General features: G+C 47.1%; 1 protein-coding gene across 2 annotated transcripts in view; it reads left to right on the forward strand.

Moving 5' to 3' along the window:
* Positions 1–5,155: 5,155 nt before the first annotated feature.
* Positions 5,156–24,214, forward strand: part of SAP30L (SAP30 like) — a 29,820-nt gene continuing 10,761 nt past the window's right edge. For both annotated transcript variants that reach the window (XR_013270261.1, XM_077468368.1), the window contains exons 1-2: positions 5,156–5,464; positions 21,387–21,509. Coding sequence is in view for 1 of the 2 variants with exons in the window: in XM_077468368.1 (XP_077324494.1) it covers positions 5,273–5,464; positions 21,387–21,509 (315 nt within the window). In the remaining variant the exon portion in view is untranslated. The remainder of the gene's footprint in view (positions 5,465–21,386; positions 21,510–24,214) is intronic.

Genomic DNA, 24,214 nt, shown 5'->3' on the forward strand with positions numbered 1-24,214 from the left:
GAGCAGAAAGGGGGTGTGAGTGCCCGGAAGGTAAGTGGTTAATTCTGCATAAAACATTTAAGTGTAATTTCATGAGATAATTTATGAGGGCATGTTTAGGGGCAGATTTAGGGGCGGTGCAGGTTCAGAGTTAGGCGGAGTAACCCTTGAGGCCTGGCTAGTAGCTCAGGACTTGAAATTTTTAAGCCCTGCTCAGAGTATTAAAGAATGTTCATAATTCTTCAAAATATAAATAAACATATAATATCAATGTCTCGTGTCTTTACTTTGGCGATCACCTCCTGTGTGCTATGGGTTCTCTCCACTAGGGGTGCTGCAATCCTCTGTAGCGCTCCTCCCACTGCACATCTGCAGACTGAAGTTTCCTCAGCACGGCACTCTTCATTACCTCTCGCTCTGTGGTCAGCCTATCAGGTGCAAGCCCAACGGTCGCCAGAGTAGGATCCACCTCCTAATTGTATGTGCGCTGTCCACCTCTCTCCAGCTGAATCCCCACTCCTTCAGTCCCATGTGTTTGTTAGCTTAGCTGGCTGCGATGCTCAGACCCGCTCATTCCCCTAAACACACCAATCTTGTTTTAATATTTATCAGGTAGGCGGAGCAGGCACGCCTCCAACTGAAGCCGGCCCCTCCCTGTAGTCCTATCTCCTTACCTTTTGCTGTACAGAATTCAAATACATTGTAATTATCACCTGATATACTGATAATAGTCTTTCTATCCCTTACTAAAGATGTCCACTCCCTCCTCCTAATCCCTCCAGCCACCTATCGTGTTGTACACATGGATCTGGGCTCACACTGTTACGTTTTACGGCACGCAGACACACTGAACCGCTCCTGTGGGTGGCTCTCTGCTTACTGATCGCGGTCTGAGCTCAGTGCGCTTATACCTGCTCTGCCTCTCTGTGACGGGCACATACTGCGCACAGGGCCAGATTAAGAACATCGTGGGCCCGGTGCTGAGGATTTTGATGGGGCCTTTTATAAACAATAAATAAATAAAAATGCAAACTATTTTTTGTTATAACAAATTAAATTAAAGAGAGAGAGGGAGGAAGAGAGAGAGAGAAAGGGGATGAAAGAGGTGTGAGAGGTAAGGGAGGGAGGATGAGAGAGAAAGGGGGGATGGGAGAAAGAGGGAATGACATCAACGCAGCCTGGCCAAGGCAAATGACGGAAGGCACAGAACCCCGAAGGAAGACCGGGTGAAGATGGAAGTGCCCGGGCCCCGCCGGACTGATCACAGCACAGCACTGGAGGTCTGACAGGTAAGTGTACCCTAATGTGCTAATATGCTGGGCATATTTGTACATTATGGCATAACCTCCCCAAGGGCCTCTAAAAAGTAGTAATGTTAGAAAAGTTTACTACCGCTTTACTATCACCGGAGCCTCTCATGGGGCCCCTACTGACCCTGTGGCCCTTGGGCAGTGCCTAAATACATGGTTGTCAACATTTCAAATATATTTTAGGGACGCTTTTTTTTACAAGTGCTATATTTAGAGTAGCTGACATCCCCCGTGTTCCTCTATACATCACAATAGTAATTACAAAATAAAATAAGTACTAATAATAGGGCAGAACAAATATGAGGACTGTGAGATTTCCTTTAGTTGAACTGACAAAAGTGCCCATTCTAGAGCTGGTAACATTGAGGAACATATAATTTTAACATATAATTTGAAAGAACAGTTTTTGTGGGTAAGAGGCATAGGGGAGGAGTGTGGATGGTATAAAAGTGTGCAGTATGTGCAGGTGAGGGAGAGGAATGTGGAGGGTCTAACAGTGGGCACTATGTACAGGAGAGGAGTGTGGAGGGTATGGCAGAAGGCACTATGTACAGGAGAGGAGTGTGAAGGGTAAGACAGTGGGCAGTATGCACAGCAGAGGAGTGTAGAGGGTATGAAATTGGGCACTATGTATAAGAGAAGAGTGTGGAGGGTATGACAGTGGGCACTATGTACAGGAGAGTAGGACAGTAAGCAGTAACTACAGGAGAGGAGTGTGGAGGGAGGGTATGACGGTGGGCACTATGTATAAGAGAGGAGTATGGAGGGTATGAAAGTTAGTAGTATGTACAGGAATGGAGGGTATGACAGTGGGCACTATGTATAGGAGAGAAGTGTTGGAGGTATGGCAGTGGGCACTATGTATAGGAGAGAAGTGTTGGAGGTATGACAGTGGGCACTATGTATAGGAGAGGAGTGTGGAGGGTATGACAGTGAGTAGTATGTACAGGAGAGGAATATGGAGGGTATAGCGGTGGGCACTATGTATAGGAGAGGAGTATGGAGGGTATGGCGGTGGGCACTATGTATAGGAGAGGAGTGTGAAGGGTACGACAGTGGACACTATGTACAGGAGAGAAGTGTATGACAGCGGGCACTATGTACAGGTGAGGAGAGTGTAGGATATGACAGCGGGCGTTATGTATAGGAGAGAAGTGTGGAGGGTATGACAGTGAGCAGTATGTACAGGAGAGAAGTGTGGAGAGTATGACAGTGGGCACTATGTATAGGAGAGAAGTGTGGAGAGTATGACAGTGGGCACTATGTATAGGAGAGAAGTGTGGAGAGTATGACAGTGGGCACTATGTATAGGAGAGAAGTGTGGAGGGTATGACAGTGGGCACTATGTATAGGAAAGAAGTGTGGAGAGTATGACAGTGGGCACTATGTATAGGAGAGGAGGATGAAGTAATCTGGGAAGGAAAAATGTAAAGGTTTGTGGAAGGATGTTTAGGGACTGCGTAGTGGTTAAGCGGGCCAGACATGGATTGAAATTACACCAATTAAGCAGAGACCAGCCATAGTCGATCTATGTATGGGCTAGCTGGTTTTACACAAGTCAACCTATTAAGCGACTTGAGTACAACCAGCCTGTCAGGTTTTCCCCAAAACAATCAGTGCTGCCAGCTATAGTTAGCAGCACTAATCATTGTATTCACTGGCAGAACACAATAACACTGCGGGACTGATTGCCCCATTCACAGGTCAGCAGGTGAGAGGGTGTGTGGGGACAGGCTGGGGAGAGATACTAGTCAGTCCCTGGGTGGGCACTGGTTAGTATCAGAGCCAGATACACACAGGTTACATACGCTACGATCGTTAGAGCGAGAGCAATAATTCTAGCACTAGACCTCCTCTGTAACTCTAAACGTGTAACCTGTAAAAAAATGTAAAGCATGGCTTAGTACACAACACAAAATCGTGATAACTTTAGTGTTTTTTTTTTATGAATGAAACAGTTTCTTTCCAACATAAAAAGTTGCAAATACCACCATTTTATTCCATAGGGTGTCGGCTAAAACAATATATAATGCTTGAGGGTTCTGAGTAATTTTCTAGCATATAAAAATGATGATTTTTACATGTAGAAGTCTCAGAATGGGCCTGGGTGGCAAGGGGTTAATTATCATAAGTAATATACAAATAATTATTATAAGCACTGTGAGTTCATCCTCTCAGTCTGCTGCAGAGTGTTCCAGGTGGTATTTATACTGCTGCTCTGTATGTAGCTTCTGACAGGCTGCACAAGGAGCCCCGTATCTCCAGAACCATAGATGATAGCAGCCCCATATTTTAACCAGTGCTGGAGTGGGTCTTTAGCTACCTACCCACCAAATATGGAGTCTCTGTGACTCCTGATCGCCGAGCTACAATCCTCTAAGTCGATCTTTTTTTTTTTTTTTTTTTTTTGAGCAAATGGGCCTATCTTGAGAAAGGGGCCTGGAGCTGCAGCTCCAATAGCCCCTATGTTAAAGCGGAGGTCCACCCTAAAATGGACCTCCGCTCATCGGAATCCCCCCCCCCCTCCGGCGCCACAATCGGCACCTTTCAGGGGGGAGGGGGGTGCAGTTACCTGGATAATCCAGGTAACTGCACCCACTTCCGGGCTAGCTCTCTGCGGAAAGGGGCGTACGTTACGCCCCTTTCCGCAAGCGCCCGCCCCCTTCAGCAAGTGCCCCGCTGCCTGCTGGGAAACACACAGCTCCCAGAGGCAGCGGGGACCGTCCGGATTGCGCCGAGCGGCTCGCGCATGCGCAGTAGGGAACCGGGAAATGAAGCCGAAAGGCTCCATTTCCTGATTCCCATACCCAAGATGGCGGCAGCAGGACCCGACAGACGAGCGAGCGATCGGCTTCGGGTGCCGACATCGCGGGCGCGCTGGACAGGTAAGTGTCACTATTTAAAAGTCAGCAGCTGCAGTATTTGTAGCTGCTGGCTTTTAAAAAAAAAAAAAAAAACGCGGAGTCCCGGTGGACTCCCGCTTTAATCCGGCCCTGACTGCGCATGTGCAGTACACAGCAACACAGATTCCGAAAATTGCCAATGATGAACGGCGCCTGTGCCGTGAGTCCAGGTTCTATCCCCGCTATCCAAGTGAACATAGAGTAGGAATATAAAAGAGCCTAGCGCAGCGTGGCTGAGCCCGAAGCGTGGCGGGCTAAGCTCGCCCGAGAGGGGCCCTATAATATTCACAACCCTATGTCCGCTTGGATGGTGGGGCTACCACCTCCACTCACGGCGCAGGCGCCGTTCAGCTTCGGAGATTTTCCGAAGCTTCGTCTGCTCCGTACTGCGCATGCGCAGTACGGGGCGGACACTATATCACGTCCGGACACTATATGGCAGAACACCGGTGTTCTGATTAGAAAGGTCCCCCATTGCATAGTGTTTGCCCCGTACCGCTCAGGCGCAGCGCTTGCGCAGTACTGAGGACAAGGAGATGCAGAAAGTGTTCGAAGTTGAACAGCTGACCGTGAGCTGTACACTGCTTTATAACAGGGCCCCTTGCTCTGCATATTTTTATTCTAACTCTATGTCCACTTGGCTGGTGGGACTTAAACCTGGACTTAATGTGCAGGCGCCGTGTACAGCTAACGATCAGCTGTTCATCTTCGGAGACTTTCGGCATCTCCTTTGTCCTCCGTACTGCGCAACCGCAGTATAGGGCGGACACTATCCGATGGGGGGTCAGTATTTGACAAGACACTAGGGGACCTTTTTCGGCAGGACAGGTGTCATAGCACCTTATTGGTCGGCTCTGTACCCGGAAGAGGCGTGACCATTCCCGCCACAAATGACAATAGCTCCGGCCAATCTTGACACTGAGTGTCACAAGTAAAACCCGCCCACCTTCTGTTCTGTCCAGCCACTCTCACCGGAGGGCGGGACTTCCGTTGTTAGGGTGCTGGCGACTCTGTCGCTGCAGTGTGTCGGGGAGAGGCCCGGCATGTTCGGATGAAGTTTGTACTGAGAGTCAAGCTGGGATGAACGGCTTCAGTACGGAGGAGGACAGCAGGGATGGGCCGCCGGCCCCCGCCGCTCCGTTCTTCGGTCAGACATGTTGTCTGATAGATGGGGGAGAGCGCTGTGCCCGGCCGGCTGGGAATGCATCCTTCAGCAAGAGAGTGCAGAAGAGTATCAGTCAGAAGAGACTCAAACTGGACATCGATAAGAGCGTGAGTCCGGGGTGACACTGTGTGGGTAGTACGCCAGTGTGTACAACTGTGTGTAGTACGCCGGTGTGTACAACTGTGTGTGTGTGTGTGTAGTATGCCAGTGTGTACGACTGTGTGTGTGGGATGCCAGTGTGTACAACGGTCTGGGTGTGTGTGTGTGTGGTATGCCAGTGTGTGTGTGGTATGCCAGTGTGTACAACTATGTGTGTGTGTAGTATGCCAGAGTGTACAACTGTGTGTGTGTGTGTGGTACGCCAGAGTGTACAGCTGTGTGTGTGGTACGCCAGAGTGTACAGCTGTGTGTGTGGTACGCCAGAGTGTACAGCTGTGTGTGTGTGTGGTATGTCTGGGTGTGTGGTATGCCTGTGTGTGTGTGTGTGTGTGTGTGTGTGTGTGTGTGTCGTATATTAGTGTGTACAACTGTCTGTGTGGTATGCCAGCGTGTGTGGTATGCCTGTGTGTGGTATGCCAGTGTGTACAACTGTGCGTGTGTGTAGTATGCCAGTGTGTGTGTGTGTGGTATGCCAGTGTGTACAACGGTCTGGGTGTGTGGTATGCCAGGGTGTACAACTGTGTGTGTGTGTGTGTGTGTGTGTGTGTGGTATGCCAGGGTGTACAACTGTGTGTTTGTGGTATGCCAGGGTGTACAACTGTGTGTGTGTGTGTGGTATGCCAGGGTGTACAACTGTGTGTGTGTGTGTGTGTGTGTGGTATGCCAGGGTGTACAACTGTGTGTATGTGGTATGCCAGGGTGTACAACTGTGTGTGTGTGGTATGCCAGGGTGTACAACTGTGTGTGTGTGGTATGCCAGGGTGTACAACTGTGTGTGTGTGTGTGTGTGTGTGTGGTATGCCAGGGTGTACAACTGTGTGTGTGTGTGGTATGCCAGGGTGTACAACTGTGTGTGTGTGTGTGGTATGCCAGGGTGTACAACTGTGTGTGTGTGTGTGTGTGGTATGCCAGGGTGTACAACTGTGTGTGTGTGTGTGTGTGGTATGCCAGGGTGTACAACTGTGTGTGTGTGTGGTATGCCAGGGTGTACAACTGTGTGTGTGTGGTATGCCAGGGTGTACAACTGTGTGTGTGGTATGCCAGTGTGTACAACTGTGTGTGTGTGGTATGCCAGTGTGTACAACTGTGTGTGGGGTGTGTGTTATGCCAATGTGTACAACTGTGTGTGGGGTGTGTGTTATGCCAATGTGTACAACTGTGTGCGTGTGTGTACAACTGTGTATGTGGTATGCCAGTGTGTACAACTGTGTGTGTGTGGTATGCCAGTGTGTACAACTGTGTGTGTGTGGTATGCCAGTGTGTGTGTGGTATGCCTGTGTGTGTGTGTGTGTGTGTGTGTGGTATGCCAGTGTGTACAACTGTGTGTGTGTGCCAGTGTGTACAACTGTCTCTGTGTGTATGGTATGCCAGTGTGTACATGTGTGTGTGTGTGTGGTAGTGTGTAGTATGCCAGTGTGTACAACTGTCTCTGTGTGTGTGTGTGGTATGCCAGTGTGTACATCTGTGTGTGGTAGTGTGTGTGTGTGGTATGCCAGTATGTACGCGTGTGTGTGTGTGTAGTATGCCAGTGTGTACAACTGTGTGTGTGTGGTATGCCAGTATGTACGCGTGTGTGTGGTATGCCAGTGTGTACAACTGTCTCTGTGTGTGTGTGTGGTATGCCAGTGTGTACATCTGTGTGTGGTAGTGTGTGTGTGGTATGCCAGTATGTACGCGTGTGTGTGTGTAGTATGCCAGTGTGTACAACTGTGTGTGTGTGGTATGCCAGTATGTACGCGTGTGTGTGGTATGCCAGTGTGTACAACTGTCTCTGTGTGTGTGTGGTATGCCAGTGTGTACATCTGTGTGTGGTAGTGTGTGTGTGGTATGCCAGTATGTACGCGTAGTATGCCAGTGTGTACAACTGTGTGTGTGTGGTATGCCAGTGTGTACAACTGTGTGTGTGTGGTATGCCAGTGTGCACAACTGTGTGTGTGTGGTATGCCAGTGTGTACAACTGTGTGTGTGTGTGGTATGCCAGTGTGTACAACTGTGTGTGTGTGGCATGCCAGTGTGTACAACTGTGTGTGTGTGTGGCATGCCAGTGTGTACAACTGTGTGTGTGTGTGGCATGCCAGTGTGTACAACTGTGTGTGCGTGTGGCATGCCAGTGTGTACAACTGTATGTGCGTGTGGCATGCCAGTGTGTACAACTGTGTATGTGCGTGTGGCATGCCAGTGTGTACAACTGTGTATGTGCGTGTGGCATGCCAGTGTGTACAACTGTGTATGTGCGTGTGGCATGCCAGTGTGTACAACTGTGTATGTGCGTGTGGCATGCCAGTGTGTACAACTGTGTATGTGCGTGTGGCATGCCAGTGTGTACAACTGTGTATGTGCGTGTGGCATGCCAGTGTGTACAACTGTGTATGTGCGTGTGGCATGCCAGTGTGTACAACTGTGTATGTGCGTGTGGCATGCCAGTGTGTACAACTGTGTATGTGCGTGTGGCATGCCAGTGTGTACAACTGTGTATGTGCGTGTGGCATGCCAGTGTGTACAACTGTGTGTGTGGTATGCCAGTGTGTACAACTGTGTGTGTGTGGTATGCCAGTGTTTACAACGGTCTGTGTGTGTGTGGTATGCCAGTGTGTACAACGGTCTGTGTGTGTGTGGTATGCCAGTGTGTACAACTGTGTGTGTGATATGCCAGTGTGTACAACTGTGTGTGTTATGCGTGTGTATGTGGTATGCCAGTGTGTACAACGGTCTGGGTGTGTGTGATATGCCAGTGTGTACAACTGTGTGTGTGTGGTATGCCAGTGTGTACAACTGTGTGTGTGTGTGGTATGCCTGTGTGTACAACTGTGTGTGTGTGTGTGGTATGCCAGTGTGTACAACTGTGTGTGTGTGTGTGTGTGGTATGCCAGTGTGTACAACTGTGTGTGTGTGTGGTATGCCAGTGTGTACAACTGTGTGTGTGTGGTATGCCAGTGTGTACAACTGTGTGTGTGTGGTATGCCAGTGTGTACAACTGTGTGTGTGTGGTATGCCAGTGTGTACAACTGTGTGTGTGGTATGCCAGTGTGTACAACTGTGTGTGTGGTATGCCAGTGTGTACAACTGTGTGTGTGGTATGCCAGTGTGTACAACTGTGTGTGTGGTATGCCAGTGTGTACAACTGTGTGTGTGGTATGCCAGTGTGTACAACTGTGTGTGTGGTATGCCAGTGTGTACAACTGTGTGTGTGGTATGCCAGTGTGTACAACTGTGTGTGTGGTATGCCAGTGTGTACAACTGTGTGTGTGGTATGCCAGTGTGTACAACTGTGTGTGTGGTATGCCAGTGTGCACAACTGTGTGTGTGTGGTATGCCAGTGTGCACAACTGTGTGTGTGTGGTATGCCAGTGTGTACAACTGTGTGTGTGGTATGCCAGTGTGTACAACTGTGTGTGTGTGTGTGTGTGGTATGCCAGTGTGTACAACTGTGTGTGTGTGTGTGGTATGCCAGTGTGTACAACTGTGTGTGTGATATGCCAGTGTGTACAACTGTGTGTGGTATGTGTGGGGTGTGTGTTATGCCAATGTGTACAACTGTGTGTGTGTGTGTGTGTGTGTGTGTGTGTGTGGTATGCGTGTGTGTACAACTGTGTGTGTGTGTGTGTGGTATGCCAGTGTGTACAACGGTCTGTGTGTGTGGTATACCAGTGTGTGTGTGTGTGGTATGCCAGTGTGTACAACGGTCTGGGTGTGTAGTATGCCAGTGTGTGTGTGTGATATGCCAGTGTGTACAACTGTGTGTGTGATATGCCAGTGTGTACAACTGTGTGTGTGGTATGCCAGTGTGTACAACTGTGTGTGTGTGTGTGGTATGCCTGTGGGGTGTGTTATGCCAGTGTGTACAACTGTGTGTGGTATGCGTGTGTGTACAACTGTGTATGTGGTATGCCAGTGTGTACAACAGTCTGTGTGTGTGGTATACCTGTGTGTGTGTGTGTGTTATGCCAGTGTGTACAACTGTGTGTGTGTGTGGTATGCCAGTGTGTACAACTGTGTGTGTGTGTGTGGTATGCCAGTGTGTACAACTGTGTGTGTGTGTGGTATGCCAGTGTGTACAACTGTGTGTGTGTGTGTGGTATGCCAGTGTGTACAACTGTGTGTGTGGTATGCCAGTGTGTACAACTGTGTGTGTGTGTGTGGTATGCCAGTGTGTACAACTGTGTGTGTGTGGTATGCCAGTGTGTACAACTGTGTGTGTGTGTGTGGTATGCCAGTGTGTACAACTGTGTGTGTGTGTGTGGTATGCCAGTGTGTACAACTGTGTGTGTGTGTGGTATGCCAGTGTGTACAACTGTGTGTGTGTGTGGTATGCCAGTGTGTACAACTGTGTGTGTGTGTGGTATGCCAGTGTGTACAACTGTGTGTGTGTGTGGTATGCCAGTGTGTACAACTGTGTGTGTGTGGTATGCCAGTGTGTACAACTGTGTGTGTGTGTGTGTGGTATGCCAGTGTGTACAACTGTGTGTGTGTGTGTGTGGTATGCCAGTGTGTACAACTGTGTGTGGTATGCCAGTGTGTACAACTGTGTGTGTGTGTGTGCCAGTGTGTATGTTATGCCAGTGTGTACATCTGTGTGTGTGGTAGTGTGTAGTATGCCAGTGTGTACAACTGTCTCTGTGTGTGTGTGGTATGCCAGTGTGTACATCTGTGTGTGTGTAGTATGCCAGTGTGTACAACTGTGTGTGTGTGGTATGCCAGTATGTACGCGTGTGTGTGGTATGCCAGTGTGTACAACTGTCTCTGTGTGTGTGTGGTATGCCAGTGTGTACATCTGTGTGTGGTAGTGTGTGTGTGGTATGCCAGTATGTACGCGTGTGTGTGTGGTATGCCAGTGTGTACAACTGTGTGTGTGTGGTATGCCAGTGTGTACAACTGTGTGTGTGTGGTATGCCAGTGTGTACAACTGTGTGTGTGTGGTATGCCAGTGTGTACAACTGTGTGTGTGTGTGTGGTATGCCAGTGTGTACAACTGTGTGTGTGTGGTATGCCAGTGTGTACAACTGTGTGTGTGTGGTATGCCAGTGTGTACAACTGTGTGTGTGTGATATGCCAGGGTGTACAACTGTGTGTGTGGTGTGTGGTATGCCAGTGTGTACAACTGTGTGTGGTATGCCAGTGTGTACAACGGTCTGTGTGTGTGGTATACCAGTGTGTACATCTGTGTGTGTGTGTGTGTGTGTGTGTGTGGTATGCCAGTGTGTACAACGGTCTGGGTGTGTAGTGTGTGTGTGGTATGCCAGTGTGTACAACTGTGTGTGGTATGCCAGTGTGTACAACTGTGTGTGTGTGTGTGGTATGCCAGTGTGTACAACGGTCTGTGTGTGGTATACCAGTGTGTACATCAGTGTGTGTGGTATGCCAGTGTGTACAACGGTCTGGGTGTGTAGTATGCCAGTGTGTGTGTGTGTTGTATGCCAGTGTGTGTGTGTGGTATGCCTGTGTGTGGTATGCCAGTGTGTACAACGGTCTGTGTGTGTGTGGTATGCCAGTGTGTACAACGGTCTGTGTGTGTGTGTGGTATGCCAGTGTGTACAACTGTGTGTGTGATATGCCAGTGTACAACTGTGTGTGTTATGCGTGTGTATGTGGTATGCCAGTGTGTACAACGGTCTGTGTGTGGTATACCAGTGTGTACATCAGTGTGTGTGGTATGCCAGTGTGTACAACGGTCTGGGTGTGTGTGATATGCCAGTGTGTACAACTGTGTGTGTGTGGTATGCCAGTGTGTACAACTGTGTGTGTGGTATGCCAGTGTGTACAACTGTGTGTGTGGTATGCCAGTGTGTACAACTGTGTGTGTGTGGTATGCCAGTGTGTACAACTGTGTGTGTGTGTGTGTGTGGTATGCCAGTGTGTACAACTGTGTGTGTGGTATGCCAGTGTGCACAACTGTGTGTGTGTGGTATGCCAGTGTGTACAACTGTGTGTGTGTGGTATGCCAGTGTGTACAACTGTGTGTGTGTGTGGTATGCCAGTGTGTACAACTGTGTGTGTGTGGTATGCCAGTGTGTACAACTGTGTGTGTGTGGTATGCCAGTGTGTACAACTGTGTGTGTGGTATGCCAGTGTGTACAACTGTGTGGTATGCCAGTGTGTACAACTGTGTGTGGTATGCCAGTGTGTACAACTGTGTGTGGTATGCCAGTGTGTACAACTGTGTGTGGTATGCCAGTGTGTACAACTGTGTGTGGTATGCCAGTGTGTACAACCGTGTGTGTGTGTGTGTGTGTGTGTGATATGCCAGTGTGTACAACTGTGTGTGGGGTGTGTGTTATGCCAATGTGTACAACTGTGTGTGTGTGTGTGTGGTATGCGTGTGTGTGTGGTATGCCAGTGTGTACAACGGTCTGTGTGTGTGGTATACCAGTGTGTACATCAGTGTGTGTGTGTGGTATGCCAGTGTGTACAACGGTCTGGGTGTGTAGTATGCCAGTGTGTGTGTGTGATATGCCAGTGTGTGATATGCCAGTGTGTACAACTGTGTGTGTGGTATGCCAGTGTGTACAACTGTGTGTGTGTGTTATGCCAGTGTGTACAACTGTGTGTGGTATGCGTGTGTGTACAACTGTGTATGTGGTATGCCAGTGTGTACAACAGTCTGTGTGTGTGGTATACCTGTGTGTGTGTGTTATGCCAGTGTGTACAACGGTGTGTGTGGTATGCCAGTGTGTGTGTGGTATGCCAGTGTGTACAACTGTGTGTGTGGTATGCCAGTGTGTACAACTGTGTGTGTGGTATGCCAGTGTGTACAACTGTGTGTGTGGTATGCCAGTGTGTACAACTGTGTGTGTGGTATGCCAGTGTGTACAACTGTGTGTGTGTGTGTGTGGTATGCCAGTGTGTACAACTGTGTGTGTGTGTGTGGTATGCCAGTGTGTACAACTGTGTGTGTGGTATGCCAGTGTGTACAACTGTGTGTGTGTGTGTGTGTGTGTGGTATGCCAGTGTGTACAACTGTGTGTGTGTGTGTGTGGTATGCCAGTGTGTACAACTGTGTGTGTGGTATGCCAGTGTGTACAACTGTGTGTGTGTGTGTGTGTGTGTGGTATGCCAGTGTGTACAACTGTGTGTGTGTGTGTGTGTGGTATGCCAGTGTGTACAACTGTGTGTGTGTGTGTGTGTGGTATGCCAGTGTGTACAACTGTGTGTGTGTGTGTGTGTGGTATGCCAGTGTGTACAACTGTGTGTGTGTGTGTGGTATGCCAGTGTGTACAACTGTGTGTGTGTGGTATGCCAGTGTGTACAACTGTGTGTGTGTGTGGTATGCCAGTGTGTACAACTGTGTGTGTGTGTGGTATGCCAGTGTGTATAACTGTGTGTGTGTGTGTGTGTGTGTGGTATGCCAGTGTGTACAACTGTGTGTGTGTGGTATGCCAGTGTGTACAACTGTGTGTGTGTGTGTGGTATGCCAGTGTGTACAACTGTGTGTGTTATGCGTGTGTGTATGTGCTATGCCAGTGTGTACAACGGTCTGTGTGTGGTATACCAGTGTGTACATCAGTGTGTGTGGTATGCCAGTGTGTACAACGGTCTGGATGTGTAGTATGCCAGTGTGTGTGTGTGATATGCCAGTGTGTGATATGCCAGTGTGTACAACTGTGTGTGTGTGTGGTATGCCAGTGTGTACAACTGTGTGTGTGTGTGTGGTATGCCAGTGTGTACAACTGTGTGTGGTATGCCAGTGTGTACAACTGTGTGTGTGTGTGTGGTATGCCAGTGTGTACAACTGTGTGTGTGTGTGGTATGCCAGTGTGTACAACTGTGTGTGTGTGTGGTATGCCAGTGTGTACAACTGTGTGTGTGTGGTATGCCAGTGTGTACAACTGTGTGTGTGTGTGTGGTATGCCAGTGTGTACAACTGTGTGTGTGGTATGCCAGTGTGTACAACCGTGTGTGTGTGGTATGCCAGTGTGTACAAGTGTGTGTGTGTGTGTGTGTGTGTGTGGTATGCCAGTGTGTACAACTGTGTGTGTGTGTGGTATGCCAGTGTGTACAACTGTGTGTGTGTGTGGTATGCCAGTGTGTACAACTGTGTGTGTGTGTGTGTGGTATGCCAGTGTGTACAACTGTGTGTGTGTGTGTTGTATGCCAGTGTGTACAACTGTGTGTGTGTGTGTGTGTTGTATGCCAGTGTGTACAACTGTGTGTGTGGTATGCCAGTGTGTACAACTGTGTGTGTTGTATGCCAGTGTGTACAACTGTGTGTGTGGTATGCCAGTGTGTACAACTGTGTGTGTGGTATGCCAGTGTGTACAGCTGTGTGTGTGGTATGCCAGTGTGTACAACTGTGTGTGTGGTATGCCAGTGTGTACAACTGTGTGTGTGGTATGCCAGTGTGTACAACTGTGTGTGTGGTATGCCAGTGTGTACAACTGTGTGTGTGGTATGCCAGTGTGTACAACTGTGTGTGTGGTATGCCAGTGTGTAGTGTGTGGTATGCCAGTGTGTAGTGTGTGTGTGTGTGTGGTATGCCAGTGTGTACATCAGTGTGTACAACTGTGCGTGTGGTAGTGTGTATAGTATGCCAGTGTGTATAGTATTCCAGTGTACAACTGTGTGTGTGGTATGCCAGTGTGTACAACTGTGTGTGTGTGGTATGCCAGTGTGTACATCAGTGTGTACAACTGTGTATGGTATGCCAGTGTGTACTGTGTGTGGTAGTGTGTATAGTATTCCAGTGTACAACTGTGTGGTATGCCAGTGTGTACAACTGTGTGTGTGGTATGCCAGTGTGTAGTGTGTGTGTGGTATGCCTGGGTGGAATGCTAGTGTGTAAATCAGTGTGTACAACTGTGCGTGTGGTAGTGTGTATAGTATGCCAGTGTGTACTGTGTGTGGTAGTGTGTATAGTATTCCAGTGTACAACTGTGTTGTATGCCAGTGTGTACAACGGTCTGTGTGTGTGTGTGGTATGCCAGTGTGTGTGTGGTATGCCAGTGTGTACAACTGTGTGCGTGTGGTAGTGTGTTATGCCATTGTGTACAGCTGTGTGTGTGTGTGGTATGCCAGTGTGTACAACTGTGTGTGTGGTATGCCAGTGTGTACAACTGTGCGTGTGGTAGTGTGTATGGTATGCCAGTGTGTACTGTGTGTGGTAGTGTGTATAGTATTCCAGTGTACAACTGTGTGTGGTATGCCAGTATGTATGCGTGTGTGTGTGTGTGTGTGGTATGCCGGTGTGTGTGTGGTATGCCAGTGTGTACATCAGTGTGTTCAACTGTGCGTGTGGTAATGTGTATAGTATGCCAGTGTGTACTGTGTGTGGTAGTGTGTATAGTATTCCAGTGTACAACTGTGTGGTATGCCAGTGTGTACAACGGTCTGTGTGTGTGTGGTATGCCAGTATGTACGCGTGTGTGTGTGTGTGTGTGGTATGCCGTTGTGTACAACTGTGCGTGTGGTAGTGTTATGCCAGTGTGTACAACTGTGTGTGGTATGCCAGTGTGTACAACTGTGTGTGTGTGGTATGCCAGTGTGTACAACTGTGTGTGTGGTATGCCAGTGTGTACAACTGTGTGTGTGGTATGCCAGTGTGTACAACTGTGTGTGTGTGGTATGCCGGTGTGTACAACTGTGCGTGTGGTAGTGTGTATGGTATGCCAGTGTGTACTGTGTGTATAGTATTCCAGTGTACAACTGTGTAGTATGCCAGTATGTACGCGTGTGTGTGTGTGTGTGTGTGTGTGTGTGTGTGTGTGTGGTATGCCGGTGTGTACAACTGTGTGTGTGTGTGTGTGTGGTATGCCGGTGTGTACAACTGTGTGTGTGGTATGCCGGTGTGTACAACTGTGTGTGTGTGTGTGGTATGCCGGTGTGTACAACTGTGTGTGTGTGTGGTATGCCGGTGTGTACAACTGTGTGTGTGTGGTATGTGTGTAGTATGCCACTGTGTACAACGGTCTGTGTGTGGTATGCCAGTGTGTACATCGGTCTGGCTGTGTGGTATTCCAGTGTGTACAACTGTCTGTCTGTGTGTGTAGTATGCCAGTGTATAGCACAGTTTATGTAAAATATATAAAAATATACACACGCACTATACTGCACACCTGTTAGTGTACACTGTATATCTGTGTGTTGGTGCACAGTGTTTTTTTTTTTTTTTTACCCCAGTATATATTGTATATCACTGTGTAGCCCTCCATTAATGTGTACTGAACTATATACTGCACAGCTCACTAGTATTACTGTATGGACGTCCTATAACTGTATACTACGCTTTACTCTCCCCCATTACTGTGTACTGAACTGTATTCCTTTATACTGCATGTTATGCCCCTATTGCTGTATACTACACTTCCCTTATTGCAATATACTGAAGTGTGTGGACTTCTATTGCTGTATACTGCACTTTGTCTCATTACTGTGTACTGAGCTGTACAGCCCCCTTTTACTATATACTGCACCCCCCCCCCCAATTACTGTATAGTGCACTATACATTACAGCCCTTATTAACTACCTCAATACTGGGCACTTTCAACCTCTTTCTGCCCAGACCAATTTTCAGCTTTCAGCGCTGTCACACTTTTTAACAGCCCGTTCACACCTGAACGTTTTGTAGCCCTACGCCTGAAGCTACAAAACGCTGGAGGGGAAAAAATCCATTATTCTCAATGGAGATGGTTCACATCTCCACTCCATGTCGCCTGAAGCCCTGCGCCTGAAGCTCAAACAAGTTCCGGACCCTTTTTTGTTGCGCGAATTGGGCTGATTTGGGCGTTTTCATTCCCATAGAAACCCTCGATTCGAGCGTTTAGCGCGACAACGAGCGTTTCTACGGCCGTTTTGACGCTGTATCTGCTCAAGATAAAATAAGCAGATGAAAAATATTTTTCCTATTGGCTGAAAAACAACGCCGAAGTTAAAAAACGCTCGTTGTCGTGTGACAAAACGCCCGTTGTCGCGCGTTGTAGTGTGACAAAACGCCCGTTGTCGCGCGTTGTAGTGTGACAAAACGCCCGTTGTCGCGCGACAAAACGCCGGTAAAAACGTTCAAACACACTGCATTCACACCTGAGCGTAGCGTGTTTGAACGTTTTTACCGGCGTTTTGACGCGCGACAACGAGCGTTTTGTCACACTACAACGCGCGACAACGAGCGTTTTGTCACACTACAACGTGCGTTTTGTCACACTACAACGCGCGACAACGAAAACGCCCGTAGAAACGCTCGTTGTCGCGCTAAACGCTCGAATTGAGCGTTTCCATTAGTTTCTATGGGAATGAAAACGCCCAAATCAGCCCAATTCGCGCGACAAAAAAGGGTCCGGAACTTGTTTGAGCTTCAGGCGCAGGGCTTCAGGCGACATGGAGTGGAGATGTGAATCATCTCCATTGAGAATAATGGATTTTTTCCCCTCCAGCGTTTTGTAGCTTCAGGCGTAGGGCTACAAAACGTTCAGGTGTGAACGGGCTGTCAGGTGTGAATGCAGCCTGGGTTCACACTGCTGCGGGGGGGAGATCCGGATGTGATTCGCACCGCAAATCACATCCGATCTCCGTAGCGATGCGAGTTCAGCCATACAGATAGTATGGCTGAATTCGCATCGCTCCCGCAGCAAACTCGCACGGGACCCTTTTTTTTGGTCCGCAACAGAATCGGATCGCATGGGGGTTCACACCATGCGATCCGATTCCTGTGCGAGTCGGCAGATCGCACTGCGATATGCGGACGGATCTGGGGGTGTCATTAACATATCATTGACACTCCCAGCCGTCCGCATAGGGCAGTGTGAACTGCCGGCGGGAGTAATGCGATGCGGGAAAACGCCGCGGATTCGCGGCGTTCCCGCATCGCAGCGGTGTGAACCCGGCCTAAATGACAATTGTACGGTCATGCAACACTGTACCCAGACCAAATTGTATCTTTTATTTTTTATTTTTTTAGATGGATAGCGCTTTCATTTAGTGGTATTTTTTATTTTTTGCAATATACACACAAAAAAATTAAAAATAAAAATAGCGACACTTTTGAAAAAAAACTATATTGTACTTTTTGGTATAATAAATATCCCCTTTTTGTTTAGAAAAAAAATTAAAAAATTCTCCAGTGTTTTAGGCCGATATGTATTCTTCTACATAATTTTTGGTAAAAAAAAAGATGTACTTGTACACCATGTGATGACAGAAAGGATAGCCCAATAGTGTAAAATGCTTCAAAAACACTTTTATTGTTAAAATGCTGCTTACATCAATAAAATAAACACAGGCATATTACTGGTACCACACTTCCTGGTAGAATGGTCACATCCGGTCCACGCTCCTACAAACCTCACCTTACGCATTACGTCACCCATCACGTGACTTCATCTGGGCAAATATATATTTATTTACATAGTTTTCACTATTGGACTATTATCATTTTATTGATTACTGTTTAGTACATTCATACACTGATGGTGATGCACTGTTTTTTTTTTTTAATGTAATTCTTTATATGCAATCATTCGAGTGAAGTGGTAGCGCGGCATCTGTATTTGTTACGTCTTAGCGAGTGGTTAAATGCCCTTTAATGATGGCCTGTACAGCCCCCTATTACGCTATACTGCACTTTACGCCTCTATTACTATTTACAGGACCATACAGCCCTGATGACTGTATAATGCACTTTACCACCCATATTACTGTATACAGAACTGTATAGTGCCCTATTACTGTAAACTGCACTTTGCAGCTCCCTATTGCTGTACACTGAACTATATGGCCCTTATTACTGTATGATGAACTGTACAGCCCCCTATTACAATATACTGTACTTTACCACCTCTATTACTCTTTACAGAACCATATGGCCCCATTACTGTATATTGCACTTTTTTGGGGGGGAGGGTTTGTTGGCTAGAATATTTATTCTATCCGATATAATGAATTTATGCTCATATGTGTGTGTGCAGAAATTATGGCAGTAAATTCCTCTTCCCTTATTTTTTTTGCCGCTGAACATGAATACAAATCTAAACGCCCCCAATGTGCATGAATATGTTTGTTAATATAGAGCTGTGTACAGCCTTCTATTCCTATATACTGTACTGTTCTGCCCCAGTCTCTATTACAGTACTGCCCTGTATTACTGCATACAGCACACTTCTGCCCCCATTATTGTATACTTCACTGTACATGCTATTACAGTACACTGCATACTACTGCCCTGTATGACTTTTATCCTGCACTTTAATGGCCTGCTTTCTATCACTGCACTTCCCTGTATTGCTGTGTACAGCACTGTTCTGCCCCTTATTAATGTATACTTGTCTGTATTTCTCTTTATTACTGCACTGTACTGCTGCCTATCACTATACACTGTATTCCTCTGTTGCCATATAATGCCTTCTGTTATTACTACACTGCCCTTACTACTGTTATTACTACACTGCCCTGTTGCTGTATTCTGCCCCTATTGTATACTGCACTGAATATCCTGTGCTGTCTTCATTTCTCTCTATACTGCACTGTACAACCCTGTACTACTGTATACTGCCCCATAATACTTCACACTACTATTGTGCATTGCTCTGTTCTACTATATTCTGTTGTACACCATCTCATTGGGTTTTATGTGGGTGTGTATAATTACCCATAATATTTTGTATTATCACCTAATATGCCACGTTTCTTCCCAACTTTTAATAAACACACTCGCCTGTTCCACAATCCAACAATGCGGCTGCCCAAAACCTTGGTTTTCTCCTCTGCCTCTCCCTTGCATTACTAGTGTGGGCACCCGGCTGTGACAGCTTGCGGCTTCACAACTGGGTGTGCACGCGCGAGCCGCGCTGCACATCCTGAATGGCCCGGGCAATCTCCTGGGACCTGTCCCAGTAGATTGCAGGAAGGAAGAGGAAGAGAAGAACTTTCACTCGAGGCAGAAGTATGGCGTGCATTTGTACTCAGCCCCCCTAAGTCAATACTTTGTAGAACCACCTTTCGCTGCAGTTACAGCTGCAAGTCTATTTTTGGGGATGTCTCTACCAGCTTTGCACATCTAGAGTGATATTTTTGCCCATTCTTCTTTGCAAAAAAGCTCAAGCTTTGTCACGGTGGGGATGGTGTGTTCAGGGTGATGTGCAGTGTTTTCCATCATACATAGCGCTTTGCTTTTAGGCCAAAAAAGTCTCATCTGACCAGAGCACCTTCTTCCATGTTTGCTGTGTCCCCCACATGGCTTCTCACAAACTGCAAACGGGTCTTCTTATGACTTCTTTCAACAATGGATTTCTTCTTGCCACTGTTCCATAAAGGCCAGATTTGTGGAGAGCACGACTAATAGTTGTCCTGTGGACAGATTCTCCCACCTGAGCTGTAGATGGAGTCCACTGGAAAAAAAAAAATATTAAAAGCCAGCAGCTATAAATACTACAGCCGCTGGCTTTTAATAAATGGACACTTGCCTGTCCCAAGGTCCAGCGATGCCGTGGGAGTCTATGCCTGGAAATGGGTGAAAATACCTGTCTTAGACAGGTATCTGCACCCCCCTCCCCCCTGAAAGGTGCCAACTGTGACACCGGAGGGGGGGGGGAGGGTTCCAATGAGCGGAAGTTCCACTTTAGGGTGGAACCCTGCTTTAGCTGGTCTAACTTGTGTGGGTCCAACTTTGAAAAAGGTTCCTGCACTACTTTGGTCTGACTTGGGCACAATTTCAGCCCATGGATTTTGAATGTAACTCGGATCATCATCTTAACTGCTCAGACTTGTGGCATGGTACTTGTGCTCTGAGGATCTTGAAAGGGTACCTCACACCTTCTCTTAAAAATAAATAAATAAATAAAATAAACGGCTCTTCAGTCTGGTATGAGTTACGAGGGGAAAACCCGATGCCAAAATAAAAATATAAAAATGGTGATGTCATTTGCTGCTGCCGACACGCTAAAAATAAGATCCGTTAATAACCTGTTCTTCCTCCGATGCTCTTTCCCATCATTGTCACCTCTGTTGTCTGCCAATTCTTATACAGCTATGGGGCGTGGCCATTCGGTGATGTCACCCGGGAGACCCCATTTTGATTTTTGGTTTATATTCTGTCTGTGTCATTTAAAATACACTTATGATAAAACTTATAAACCCCTTAAAAAAAATGAAATAAATAAAAATTAGTGAACAAAATTTGCAGGGGATTAAATACTTGTTTTTCCCACTGTATGGGGCACTGATAAGTCTGTGTTTAGCGCTAGGTGCCCTGTGCTGCATTCTGTATGGTAACTGAGATGCAGGGGGGGGATTTTCTGCTTGCGTTTTCTGTGTGTCTCAAGAATTCCCATTGAAGTAATTGCAGACAAACTGCACAAACGCAGAAGGTGAAATCTGCTGAGCGTGTACTGAAACATGCCTTTATAACTTTACCCTCCACTCAGAATCATTTTTGCTAAGATTAAAAATCCTTCCAGGACAAATGTGTTGTGTGATTTAAATTTTTCCCCTTGCTTGCTTAAAGTACACATGAAGGACAATTGGGGGGGGCGGGAGAGAATCAACCCCAGAAGCAGGACACAGGCTTTTTGAGTGTGTTGTGTTGTGCACATGGTTCTTTTGCCATGGTTGCAGGATAGCAAAATTTACATACAAGTATTTGTACTACTCTTGCTATACACAGTAGTGTAAAATCTAAAATAATTCGTCCCTCAGTCAGTTTCCACCCATTCTTTGACATCACCTAGTAGTGACATTGGTGGGGCGATACTTTGATTGGGAAGAGGCTATTTTTGTAGTAAAAGTATTAATGGGTCTTAATACCATGAAACCATTTTGTTATACAAATATAATTTAAAAAGTATTGTTCACTTTTAAAATAACATCAGCCATTTAGATGTTTGTTCTTAGAGATCCTTCCTCCTTGTTCATTTACATTTGAAGAAGTTTATGATATTTTCCTATCTCAGGTTCGACATCTTTACATCTGTGACTTCCACAAGAATTTTATTCAAAGTGTTCGGAATAAGAGGAAGAGGAAAACCAGTGATGACGGAGGAGACTCTCCGGAACATGAAACAGATGTACCAGAGGTCAGCATGTCAAAACATTCATTTTGTTTAGAATTCTTTTATATTTTTTTAAAATTTTTTTTTTTAAAGTGGTTCTAAAGCCTTAGGGTCCTTTCACACGGGGCGGATCAGTTCTGATCCGCCCCGTGGATGTCCGTTTGCTCAGCGGGGATCACTCCGCCGATCCCCGCTGAGCAGGGAGATGACAGGTCTGTCTCCGCACACTGTGCAGGGACGGACCTGTCACAGCGCCGCTCTCCCCTATGGGAGATCGGATGACGACGGACCGCAGTGCCCGTCGTCATCCGATCCGATCCGCAGACGGATGGAAAAATAGCTTTTTCCTCCGTCACACTTTTTCGGATCGGAGCGGGTCGGATGTCAGCGGACATGTCACCGCTGACATCCGACGCTCCATAGAGCTCTATGGAGCACCCGTTCAGGTCCGCCTGAAAAACTGACAGGCGGGCCTGAACGGGACGTTAGTGTGAAAGGGGCCTAAAAGTGTTACTAAACCCAGGACCCTGCATTCACTATATCTGGTCTTCCACAGCGCACAGAACATGGAAATGCAATTATTTTAGTACATATAAACTGATAAATACTTTTTCTCATCGGCTGTATATAGCAGTCTTGTGACTTCTATCTGTGTCTGTCTGAGCACTGGTTAAAGCTTGTAGGAGAAGTTTTCATTCTGCACGGCCTGTCCTAAGAGGAGGCAGGACCCCTGACCCTCTGTCTGGACAGTGCTGATTGGCCCTGTGCTGATCACATGCACTCTTCCAAAAGAAAAAAAAACTCTAGCAATACACACCAAGCTGAGCATGTGCAGACTGTCCCCTGGCTTTGTATAATCAGGAAATATATTGGGGACAGTGGAAGGAGAGGATCAGAGGCGACAGGATCAAACAGCCTTTTTACACAATTCAGATGATTAACCCCTTAGGTTCCTCAGTGAGTATAACAAGCATGCTTTACTACATATACATACTGAATTTACTGTTGTGGGTTTAGTAACCCTTTAAGGTTTTTCACCTCAATGAATTAAGGTGAAAGAACGTTTTGGACAGATTTATAGCCGTGGGAGCCATTGGCTCCTGCTGTTGCCAATCGAAAGCTGTGACATGGGAGCGGGGGGCAAACTGCTTTCTGAGGGGGACCCCAGAAGAAGATGGGGGCTGCTTTTTGCAAAACCATTGCACAGACCAGGTAAGTATTCCTTTTTTTTTTTTTTTTTTTTTTTTTTTTTTTTTTTTTTTTTTTTTTATAAAACAAAAAGGCTTTAGTAACATCTTAAATTTTATTGAGAAAAAATTATTTTCTTAATCGTACATTACAGGATACAAACGGTTATATTCATGACAACTTGGGTTATGCTGCCACCATCAGGTGGCAACTTCAGTGCCCAGACATTACCCTTGACAGTTGGTCAAAAGGGGGCTGTACCAGTACCCTGCATCTAGGAGTGGGGATAGCTTGTAATGTCTGCCTGTTGGTACTGTACCCTGCGGGCATCAATCTCTAGTGTATAGAATACATGGTGACCTTGCTGGCATGGTGCTTTATTGGTCCAGGGCAGTGATCTCCCTGAATTGGGCATCAAGTACCTAAAGGCTCTGGTGCGTGCCCACCATGATGATGCAGGCCCTGCATCTGCACTGGTGAGTGCCTTTGTATTTCGTTTCCCCAGATTCAGCTATAAACATAATAGGTTTGTGGAGTGTACAATACTGTGGTCCATAGATTGTAGTGCAGCAGCGGTTTCCTTATGCCGAGTACCGCAGGGAAGCTGCTGTATTGTATCTGACATGCTGATACCTGCCCTGCCTCTCGTCCATCCTGTGTGATGTCACATAAAAGCACCTGGGATGGACAGGAGGGGAGGACTGGCTGGGATTGGCGCAGGACAGTGATGTACATTGCTTTCCTACGCCACTCTATGTGGGGTAGAACATGGCGGAACTTCGGGTATAGAAACCCTGTCCTACTGACTCCTTCAGATCAGTTTTCCTTGTTTTTCCAGTGGTAAAGCGGTGCTATTCGGCCGCTAGCGGGGCGGTTTTAACCAACCACCCCCCCCCCCAGCGGCCGAAAAGGGGTTAAATCTGCCCGCAAAATGCCGCCGGTATCGCAGTGCTGCCCCATTCAATGGGGAGGAGTGGTGAGTTCACCGCTCCAAAGAAGCTGCTGGCAGGACTTTTTCTGACGCTCCCTGCCAGCGCACACTGGAGTGAATGGAGCTGCTTTTTTCAGGCGCTTGAAAAACGCCTGCAGTGTGAAAGGGGTCTTAGGCTAAAGCTGGAGGACATTCTGGTTATTCTAATTGCACCAGCTTGGACAAAAATAACTCGGCATGTTGGCGTAAACGTCTTGGCAGACAAGCTGTTGTCTATTCCGGATTTTCTGTCACGTGGTCCGTTCTTCCATCCTTTTCCTAGTGTCTGGCTTTGATGGCATGGCTGTTGAAGCCTAAATCTTAAGTGATAGGAGATTTTGCGTCTTTAATTCCCTACCCTTCTTTGTGGTAATTTCACACCAACGTCTTCAGTCATGTTTTTTGATCAGCAAAAACTTAATACTGATTCAGGTTACATGAGTTTGTACATGCTTCCTCAGGTTACGTCAGTTTGCAGTTCAGTTGTTTTTGTTAAAGAAACTAGTCCTAAGCGACAAAAGTATAAACAAAACCTGTTTCTTGTTCCTAAAAATGGACATAAACTGAACGG

This window comes from Lithobates pipiens, unplaced genomic scaffold (assembly GCF_037356315.1).
Source record: "Lithobates pipiens isolate NorthernLeopardFrog02 unplaced genomic scaffold, aLitPip1_a1.2 Scaffold_8, whole genome shotgun sequence".
NCBI lineage: Eukaryota > Metazoa > Chordata > Amphibia > Anura > Ranidae > Lithobates > Lithobates pipiens.